The sequence below is a fragment of the Balaenoptera borealis genome (assembly GCF_965194805.1).
Source record: "Balaenoptera borealis genome assembly, chromosome: 12".
Classification (NCBI taxonomy): domain Eukaryota; kingdom Metazoa; phylum Chordata; class Mammalia; order Artiodactyla; family Balaenopteridae; genus Balaenoptera; species Balaenoptera borealis.
The window spans coordinates 100,607,763-100,618,020 of record NC_138869.1 but is presented as its reverse complement, the minus strand read 5'-3'; the positions used below and the strand labels follow the sequence as shown (position 1 = coordinate 100,618,020).

Here is a 10,258-nt window from a genome sequence, read left to right as displayed (position 1 = left end):
TTTATATATTCATTTCTTTTTGTTGATGTTATTGCTTCTCTGGATAAGGGTCAACAAAATAGCTCTTTATCGGCCAGTAATGACTTATCATAGTTTCCATTATCACAGTATAGAAGACTCAGGGACTGGGATACAGTAAAGATATTTTGATGGAGTTGGATGATAATGGCCAGTCCTTTGGATGCTACCTGGCTAGACCTGTCCGGGAACTATAATGGCAGGTAGGTAGGTATAGCCAAGACTGGTTTTTAAAATATTTAATGTTTTAATACATAAAACATAATGTTTAATTTAGTATGTATATAATACATGTTTGTTTAAATGTTGAAAGGAGACAAATGACTTTTGCAACTCCTAACCGGGCACAATATGTATCGCAGTTTGTAGGTATCTATTTTGTGTAATATCATAGTTGTGATTATTCTCTACCTTCTCTTCCAGGTCGTAAGTTCCATGAGAGTTAGATCACTTCTGTTTGACTCACCTCTGTACTCCCAGCAGCTCCCGCCCGGCCCACTGACTGGCACATAGTAAGTATTCGATAATATTCAATGAATTATAGTAGAATGAATGGCACCCTAGACAAAGGCCAAATACTCAAGGATTAAGAAGAGTCAAGAGAAAAAATTTGGTGGAAAGAGGGGGGGTAGAATAACCTACTTTGTGATTTATATTGGGTTTGAACTACTTGAGAGAAATATATATCATCCTTATCTTTTAAAGATCATTGTCACTTTTTCTTCCTATATTACTTCTAGTTTTTCCTGCTATGCAATTTCAGGATGACAATTACCCTTCTCCTATGAAAAGTGAATTAAACTTAACAGAGTAGAATCCTAATGATCAAAGTCAAAGAAAATATGAATCTATTCAACAGTGGTGGTTCTTAACTTTCCTTTTAGATTTGTATTAGCTATGTATAGTTTTTGAAAATATTCTCGTCCTTTCTTTTCTAATTTTTTACTTTCAAATTTTTTACATTAAATATTTAATAGTTTATTTCCTGTATCTCAATAATGTAGATGTCCATTTTTTCTATACTTTGTCATCCGTCAGTGCCAGAAAATGATTATTCCTATTTAGCATACCTTTATTCCCTACTATATTATCTGGAAAATGATGAGGGGAGTGATAAGGAACTACAGAAGTGTTATCTGTGTCATTAGTCACCCCTCCCCAAAATACAGGGGTTCATTTACCTGGCAAGTATTTATTGAGTGCCTACTCTGTACTAGCACCTGGCTCTAGCACTGAAAACACAGCTGGGAACTGAACAAAGTCCCCGAGAGCTAACATCCGAATCTACTCACAGCTAGTTTACTTAAGATTGAGGTTCATTTCTTATATAAAACTTTGTTCAAATATGAAAAATACAACAATTTCTTAAGCATAGTACAATTGGGTTTTATTTAAATTTCCCAATTCAGAGATTAAAACAATAAAACAAGTCCCTGTCATAAGGATCACACATCTAAGTTATTAGTCACCGTGCTCTGGATAGGAGACACGTTTTTGTTTTGTTTTGTTTTTTTAATTAATTAATTTATTTTTTGGCTGCGTTGGGTCTTCGTTGCTGTGCGAGGGCTTTCTCTAGTTGCGGCGAGCGGGGTCTACTCTTATTAGCGGTGTGTGGGCTTCTCACTGCGGTGGCGTCACTTGTTGCGGAGCACGGGCTGTAGGCACGCAGGCTTCAGTAGTTGTGGCATGCAGGCTCAGTAGTTGTGGCTCGTGGGCTCTAGAGCACAGGCTCAGTAGTTGTGGCGCACGGGCTTAGTTGCTTCACAGCGTGTGAGATCTTCCCAGACTAGGGATCGAACCCGTGTCCCCTGCATTGGCAGGGGGATTCTTAACCAACTGTGCCACCAGGGAAGTCCCAGGAGACACGTGTTTTAACCCAAAGATACATAAGAGCAGGGCTTGTAGTGAATCTGCACGGCTTCTTAGAGTGACTCACGGTGTCGTTTCCAAAGCTGGTTGTGGAGAGGATGCTGCCAGCGTTCCGGTGCCCAGGATGCTGTCACAGGGAGACAAGGAGACACAGGTAATGTTTCTTCTTTTAAGTTCCTCACCCTTACCTGCTGGGTTTATCCTAAGGCTGTAAAATAGGGGAAAAGAGAAAATTGTTCTAAGTTTCTCTTATCTGCCCCCGATTCCCACTCAGCTTCCAACTGGAAATACGAGCACTTGGTATTTATGCCTTCAGTATCCTCCATCCCCAGTGTCTAGGTTCGAGTTCCCCCAGAAGCAGACCCTGAGAAAAGGCACTGAGTTCAAGGGGTTTACTTGGGAGGTGATCCCAGGAAATGCAGTCAAGGGAGGCCGTGTGAGTTCCCACACTCTTACTCAAGCTGCGGAGTCACCTGCCCATTACCCAGCCTGACGACCTGAAGCTCAGACAGGTGAGGGAGCTAGACATTGACACCCGAGGCAGATGGCCTCTCAGCCCTGCAGGCCTCCCCTTCCCTCGCATTGAAAGGTGGGGTCTCTTTTTCCTCCCCTCAGACTGGGGCTGGCTGGTGACTTACTTTTATCGATGAAAGGTGGTAGAAGTGAGGCCAGGCAAGTTCTGAGCCAGTATGAGACGCAGAAACCTCGATTTTCATGCTCTCTGAGAAGCCAGCTGCCATCCTGTAAAGAATCTAGGCTCATCTGCTAAATAATGAGACGTGTGGATAATGAGAAAGAAGCCACTTAGAGGAGTATCCAAGTGCCAGTCACTTAAAGGAGGCCTTCTTGGCCTTGCAGCCCTCTAGCTGCCAGCTGAAGGCAATGGAACGAGGGCCCCAAGGTCACCTAGAACTGAAGACCGCCCAGCTGAGCCCTGCCTGAATTCCTCCCCCGCAGAGTCATGAGAAACAATAATAAACACTGTTGTTTTACAAAGCGACTGGGCTTTTTTTAGGAAGCTTGGCTACCTGACATGTGTACCAACTCTGGTCAGTCATTGGGTAAGAGTTGCTCTTAGGGGGTGTTAATTTCTTGGCGCTTCTGGCCTGTTTCATAGGTGGGCAAAGCAGGCTTCACTTACTTAGAGATCATTTCAGAAAAAGAAATACAAGTTCTCTTGGCCTGTGGACGTCTGGCCAGTGTGTGCTGAGGTGGCAGAGGTACAGGGGTGTGGGCAGGGCACCAGCAGCCTGTCTGCACTGGGTACTCTCGCTTCCTGGACACCATAGACCTTCTGACAAACTGGGGCTTTTACCTTTCCTCTGAATCCAGCGCTCTCTACTGCTTCTGTTGTCAACACTTAGTCCTTCCAATTGGCCAGCTGTGATCTCAGTGTTCCAAGGCAAATCCTTGCTTCCCTAGAGATTAAAACCTTTTTCCCTACACCTGATCCATTGAAGCTTCTAAGTTGCCTGTTTCTTTCCTGAAACATTTGCAATTTCTATGTCAGTGGGTTTAAGGAAGAAGAAATCGTAATTTAGCATAATGTAGTGTATTAGGTAATGTGGAATGTGAGTGCGTGCATGTGTGTGTTTGTGTGTGTGTGTGTGTGTGTGTGTGTGTGTTGTATGTGTGTTACCAGAGCAAAGAATTCCAAAGAAGAGAATTTAGTCTCTTCTCAAGTGGTTCACTAATTGACAGGAGTCAATTAGGAAACAGTTGCCATCCAGCAACATTATCAAGATAAAGTCATTCTCTAAATGTGCCGTCCTACTGGATAAAAGTAATGCTCCATCTAAGATGGAATGCCTGTTATTTTCCTTGTTTTTCCATTGGTGGCGATGAGGTCACCCAGAGGACCCAGTCTCTCCCCTCGTTGCCCTGGTAATCAAAAGCATGTAATTAAAAGCTGGCTGGTGACAGCAATGAATGTGGTTCTGTGACCCAAGACCAGTTTTTTCCTAAGCAAAGCTCATTAGACCACATTAAACTCACAATAGTTTAAATTCACAATGTGTACACTGGAATGGTCATAAACAGAGGGTTTTAACCAGAGAATTCCCCAAAGGACAAAGAAGGTTTAAAACTTGTTTTGTTTTGTTTTTTTTCATGTGAGGACCCCGAGTAGAGGTTGGGTTTTTCTGTTGCTTACACAAGGCAGGAATCCTTGCAGAGGACCCTTGTAGGGGAAGAACCAATTATGTGAGGTTGTTGCCTGGGAGGAGAGAGAAAGATGAAAAATGGGTTAGCTCAGTGAGGCTGGACTGCCTTACTGCTGGATCACATTGTTGTCTAGATAATCAAGACAAGTCACAGTTTGCTTAGTATGTTCTATCTCCTAAACAGCTGGTTTAGGTCACTGCTCCAAAGGATGGGATGTATGTGATTTTCTTTTAAAAAAAGGTCCTGAAATGTTAGGGCTTGTTCACTCCCATCTGTCACTGAGACAGTCACACACATCTCTTTTTTTTATTTAAAGAAAATTACGGAGAAGAAGAAGCTGTGTAAATTCCACATACCTTTTAAGAAGTAGACCCAGACTCCTCTGTTTGGACCAGGCTTTGGAGCATCTCCCTAAACCTCCTCCCGAATGCTCTGAGAACTAAGCCCTAAAGCAGCCACGGGAGTTTTCCCCCTGCCAGATGTTTGCCGAGAGGACACAAAAGGAGGGTGGCGAGTGGGCAGAGCAGACATGGCAGCCTGCTGTCCAGAACCCAGGCAGCTGGAATCACTCCTTCCAAGGACGATGGGGTTGCTCGTGGAAGCCGGCGCACAGTGAGGTGGCTTCCTACCCTCCCAGGAACCGACCTGCTGGACTTCGAGCAAGTCGTTTACACTCTCAGCCTCCATCGTCCCACTTGAATACAGAGGATGACAGTAGTACCTGCCTCGCAGAGGTGATGTCAAAGTACGTTGCCTGGTGCCTCACATTACAGGCACACATTGAATGCTTGCCGTCCTTCTCATTATTAGCAGCAGCCTGCGTGGGGGGTTCCTGACATGATGTGCTTTCAGCAGTACCGGGAAATTTCTCCACTCACAGAGATTTTTCCCAGTCAGCCCTTCTTGAGGCCTGAAGTTCCTCATTAGAGAACTTCTCCGGTTTCTTAAGAATTGCCTTTATTCAAAATGCAACTTAGTAGCTCCAGAAGTGCCTTGTAATGCTTCCCCACCTCCATGACTGTGTTGTGTTCCAAGACACACCCCATCGTGGGGTGAATGTCCTGGGCTCCTCGGGACACACACACTTCACTGTTTTGGTGGGGCAGCGACCTACCTGTGTGTAAGCACGGCATAATGCAGAGGTGCTTAACCTGTGTGTCCAAAACTGGGGCTTCGGGGGTGCTATAATTTGCCTAAACTTAGACGCACAATTGTCTTGGTGCATTTGTGAGCTTTGGGGGCTGCAAGATCCATAGCTTTCACTGGATTCTCAAAGGGCTCTGAAACGGCAGAACTGCTATGGTGGAAACAGCAACCCAGAGCCAGTCCCCCACAGCCTCTTTCAAGTATAGTGGATTTCAGGGGCCTGGGGAGAGCCCAGAGTGTATTCCAGCGAGGGGTGGGGAGATGGGTGCCCCGTCAGATAGGGCCAGGGTTGCTGTGGTGTGTCGGTGTGAGAGCAGACAAGGCAAGAGCCAAACCCTCCCCTGTTGACTCAGCTTGCTTTTGGAAGCCGCCCTGGAGGGATTGCACAGATAGAGGTTCCAGTAACTTTCTCAGCCCAGGAAGGACTTGGCCTGGGGTGAGAGTGAAGCCTCAGGACTCCCAGCCTCGGTGTAACCCTGGGCCTCCGAGGTGCTGAGTTCTAGACAAAGGGATTACACTTGAGGTTCCTTGAAGTTTCTTTCTATTCTAAAGTAAGAGCATTCTAATGATTCCTTAGGTTTCTTTCTATTCTAAAGTAAGAGCATTCTAATGATTCCTTAAGTTTCTTTCTATTCTAAAGTAAGAGCATTCTAATGATTCCTTAAGTTTCTTTCTATTCTAAAGTAAAAGCATTCTAATGATTTCTTAGGTTTTCCTCATTGAGTATTTCTTCTTCACTGAATACTTCTCCCTGCCTGAAGCCAAGCCTATGTAATTTGGATAGGGTTGCCAAGTAAACTACAGGACTCCTAGTTAAATGTGAATTTCAGAAAAATAATGAATGATTTTGTTTTATATGTCCCAAATACTTCATGGGACATACAAATACTAAAAAAAAAAAACCACTCACTGTTTACCTGAAATTCACATTTAACTGGGAGTTCTGCAGTTTTATTTGTTAAATCTGGTGTTTGGGGCTGAATTGTGTTCCCCCAAAATTCATATGTTGAAGTTCTAACCCCCAGTACCTCAGAATGTGACCTTAGATGGAGGCAGGGTCTTTGAAGAGGTAATTAAGTTAAAATGAGGTCATTGGGAGGGGCCCTAATCCAAATGACTTGTCCTTATAAGAAGAGGGAATTTGGACACAGCCACATACAGAGGGAAGACCATGCATAGACAGAGGGAGAAGAAGGCCATCTACAAACCAAGGAAGAGAGGCCTCAGAAAAAGCTAATGCTGCCAACACCTTGATCATAGACGTCCAGCCTCCAGAACTATAGGAAACAAGTTTTCGTTGTGTAAGCCACCGGGTCTCACCCGGTCTGCGGTATTCGTTATGGCATCTGTGGACAAAGAATGCTGCCTGCCATGTCAGTAAACAATGAATGTTGCCTGCCATCAAACCACCTGCCACTGCAGCTACCCGCTATGGTTTGCCCTGAGGGGAATTCAGGATGGAGAAAAACAGGATACTGCCCCTAGACAGTTAAGATTCATACCAGAGGAATAATTTCAATGAGCCCAGACGCTTGCATCTTCCCTTATATAGGGAAGCACTAAAATTGTTAACTTGAGATGTCTGGTTTTTGTGATTCGCAGTAATCTCTTTATGTTTGACTAAATGGTTTTTTGGGGTTTTTTTTTTTCCAGCAAAAACTCCTGTGTATCCCGGCTCCTCCCTTATCTCTTGGGAACAGTTCCTCAGAGCTGTCTGAGAGGCTGTATCCTGAGCTACAGTCCTCAGTAAGGTCCCTAAGTGAAACATGACTCTCAACTCAGGTTGTGTGATTTTTTTTTTCAGTTGACACATCCCTAGCAGTCTAATACATCTAACAACTGCATTTGGCAAGCACAGTAAGTAAGAGGACACAAAATTATGAATACAGAATTAAGAAAAAAGTGAATATTTATTAGAATCAGAAAAGAAATCACAGCAAATTACCAGAGACCTGGAGATTTGACTCCCCTTTTTCAGAGACCCATTTAGGCAATTGGAACGCCCTGCTGCTCTGGAACTCACTGAGATCCCTGCAAGGGGAGGCTCTCAAGCTTAAGCTTTATTAGCACTGTGGTCAATTTTAATCTGCTGGGATGTTTTCATCTTTTCTAAAGCCTTCTCTGTGTATTTTCCTGGTTTCACTTGATTTTCATGGCAGTCTCTCAAATTACACAGTTGGGTATTTTTGTAACTCTGTCTCCTCATCCTTTAGTTTTTAGTCTCTTTTCTCTCTTCTGGGGGTTAGGTTTTTAGCTCTTCAATTTCGTGTAAAAACAGATCTTAAAGTTTATAAACAGTATAAATTTTTCAAATTAGAACTGTTTTAGAAACATCATATTATTATTTTAATTATATGAGAAACTTTGGTAACTTTTTGTTTTGTACATTTCATGAAGTCTAAAAGAGAAACAAGGAATAATATCATTTTCTTCCACATAAGGAACTCTTATAGAAACATTTAATTTTGACCATAGGCTGCAGATTCATAGATATGTACATATATAAATGCATATGTGTATGTGTATATTTAATACATTTATGAATGCTACACAAATTATTCTAAAGCACACCTAGTTAGGGAAACTTGATTGACCTGTAGGACATTAGTTAAATTAGACAAAACTGTTCTGTCGTAACCATATATAAAAATTCTTTGTGGATAAAATATATGTATATTTAAAATATCATATGTGAAGGGTCCATGGAAGACATTTCTTTTTCATTTTGAATTTAAACCACTAGATTCAATTTTTTTAAATTGAAAGAAGGTATTTTTGAGCATTATGACATAGATTTCACATTAGCATACCAGGCAATATTTTTGACCTTGAAAATATTAAATCTCTTCCTAGTAAGGCTAGAAATTGACGTAAATGTACCATGATAGAAAATAAAAAGTATAATGTTATAAAAGTATAATGATTATTTAAAAAAAAATAATTTTAGATGGATGATACAAGCAGTGGGGGAGGAAGAAGGGTGGATAACGAGATAAGCAGATTGAAACATGGATGAAATATCAAGAAATGAAACTTAATTAGCAATTTTTTAAAAATGGTCTGAAGTAAGTTGTGTAATGTATTAGTGGATACACAATGGTAATTGAATAAACTAGCTCACCATTCTAGCTATATCAGTCTTGTAGTGTGAGAATTTGTGCATCTATTTCCTTGCTTTTTCCCTCCAAAATATCATGGTACATTGGTGTACGTGTGTGTGTGTATGTGTGCACGTGCATGTGTGCAGTAATGATGTTGGTATATTAGATTATGTGTTTGCATATGTGTGAATTATGTAATGATATTGGTAGGGCTGGTGGTGAATACCACATAACTACTGTAACTACTTCAGGATATTCATCTTGCTTTTTATTTTATAAATTATAGTTAAGAATCACTAAGGCTTTCTTTTACTGAAATATTTAACAAGGAATAGAATTACATTACTGTTTAATCTTTAATTCTGCCTTTCTTTTTGAAAAGGCAATTAATTAAATGCCCAGTAGTTATTTTTTACTATTTTAAGGTTTTTACTTTTTGCTTTAAATCAGCTTATTTCCTGTGCAGGTAATTATGCAGGTATCTTCCATGTGTGTACATTTAATGCTTGTGGGTTTTTTTTTCCTTGGAATTAAATATGCAACTGCTGATAAATTGTTACCCATGTATACAGCTTTAGCTTGGGGGAAGCGAACAACAAATACTTCCTCACCAAAGGTCCTTTTCCTTATTGTCTGACCTAAAGATTGTTTTACAGCCCTAAGTTACCAAAAATAGCCCCCTCTTCTTTTAGGAATATTTACTTGCTGTGCCGCTGATGTATCTGCTGTTACCCTGAATGTAGCTGCCTCAAGTTTGTTTGGTTATCATTCAGTAGCCATTTGTTGTGCTTTGAGGCCATTATATTTTCAAAACTCTTCTTAATTAGTTATTCAACTTACTATAAAACAGATTCCTGAATATTTTATTGTTCTCCAGCTTTGCACAGTATATCCTAGCTTAAATTAGTTGCAGTAAATGATGCTTCAAGAAAGGCTCATACATGTATTTAGCTGAAGGCAGGGGTTGCAGAATACATTTTCCCATCTTTTGGAAGTATGCAAAAGCCTCATTGGAAGGTAGCTATTTGCACCCACAAAGACATATCATTTCAATAATCGGTCATAAAAAGAATGCATTGTATAGCATTGGAACACTAAGATGAACACTGCATTTAGCAGTGAGAGAAAGTGTCAGTCTTGAAAACATACTAGCCTGGATTGTTTGTTGTGTGTGTGTTTTTCTCTTCAGATGGAAAGAAAACTTTTTTGAATGGCCGAAAGCTGCTTGAAGGAGCAGGAAAGAATAGGTGAAGAATCGGTAAGCTTTCATGGCCATCAGACTGGTAAAATATTAATATTTGACCATTCTAAGTGCAAGAGGACTCTCATACATTTCCGGTGGGAGTATAACTAGATCAATCACGTTAGAGATGATGTGATGATACTGAGTCAAGTTGAGGATGCTTGTATCCTAAGCTCAGCAATACAACTCCTAGATGTTTGCCCTAGAGAAACTCTAGCCCACGTGTATAAAGAAATGCGTACCAGAATGCTCATTAAAGCTAATTTTGTAATGTTCAAATAGCTACTTTTACTACTTAAAATTAGTAAAAATTGGAAAGAGTACTGAAATCAGATGTATAAAAACATTTTAGTATATTCATATAATGGAATATTGTACAGCAGTCAATATGAGTAAAACTACATGGGTTAATATAGACCAATATCAGAAATACAATATTTGAGTAAGAAAAGCAACTTACAGAAGGGTAGGCTCAATGCCATAGCATTTATATAAAGCAAAAAAAAAAAATAATAATAATAATAATAAGTGTGCATACAGAGATTTGTCGTTAAAGTATAAAAATGTACAGGGGAAACAAAGACATGAACTTAAGGATAGTGGTTATCTCAGGGGCAAAAAGGAGGGAAATGAGATTAGGTACATAGAGGATGTTACCTGTATCTATATAAATATATATGTGTAATAGATAATTTCTTTTTAAAAAAGAATACCTAAG

At 40.6% G+C, this 10,258-nt stretch overlaps 1 protein-coding gene across 2 annotated transcripts; it reads right to left on the bottom strand.

Moving 5' to 3' along the window:
• Nucleotides 1-520: 520 nt before the first annotated feature.
• On the bottom strand, nt 521-9,499 carry LOC309606869 (uncharacterized protein). 2 transcript variants are annotated; one of them, XM_082344567.1, is made up of 4 exons: nt 4,696-9,499; nt 4,040-4,102; nt 2,526-2,652; nt 521-2,014 (listed from the first exon to the last, which is right to left on the bottom strand). In XM_082344567.1, exons 1-4 carry the CDS (start codon nt 4,735-4,737, stop codon nt 1,941-1,943), a joined length of 306 nt encoding a protein of 101 aa, XP_082200693.1. In that variant the 5' UTR covers nt 4,738-9,499; the 3' UTR covers nt 521-1,940. The 2 variants fall into 2 exon arrangements, 1 of the variants encoding a protein (XP_082200693.1); XR_014232091.1 differs by having other exon boundaries at nt 3,203-9,499.
• Nucleotides 9,500-10,258: the final 759 nt, after the last annotated feature.

Excerpts from the sequence above, each read along its gene's own strand:
- LOC309606869 (XM_082344567.1), bottom strand. The coding sequence starts at position 4,737 with ATGGAGGCTGAGAGTGTAAACGACTTGCTCGAAGTCCAGCAG. Across the intron at positions 4,103-4,695 it reads ACTTGCTCGAAGTCCAGCAG|GCAACAACCTCACATAATTG; the intron begins GTCGGTTCCTGG and ends CTCTCCTCCCAG. Across the intron at positions 2,015-2,525 it reads ACCACCTTTCATCGATAAAA|CATCCTGGGCACCGGAACGC; the intron begins GTAAGTCACCAG and ends TCCCTGTGACAG.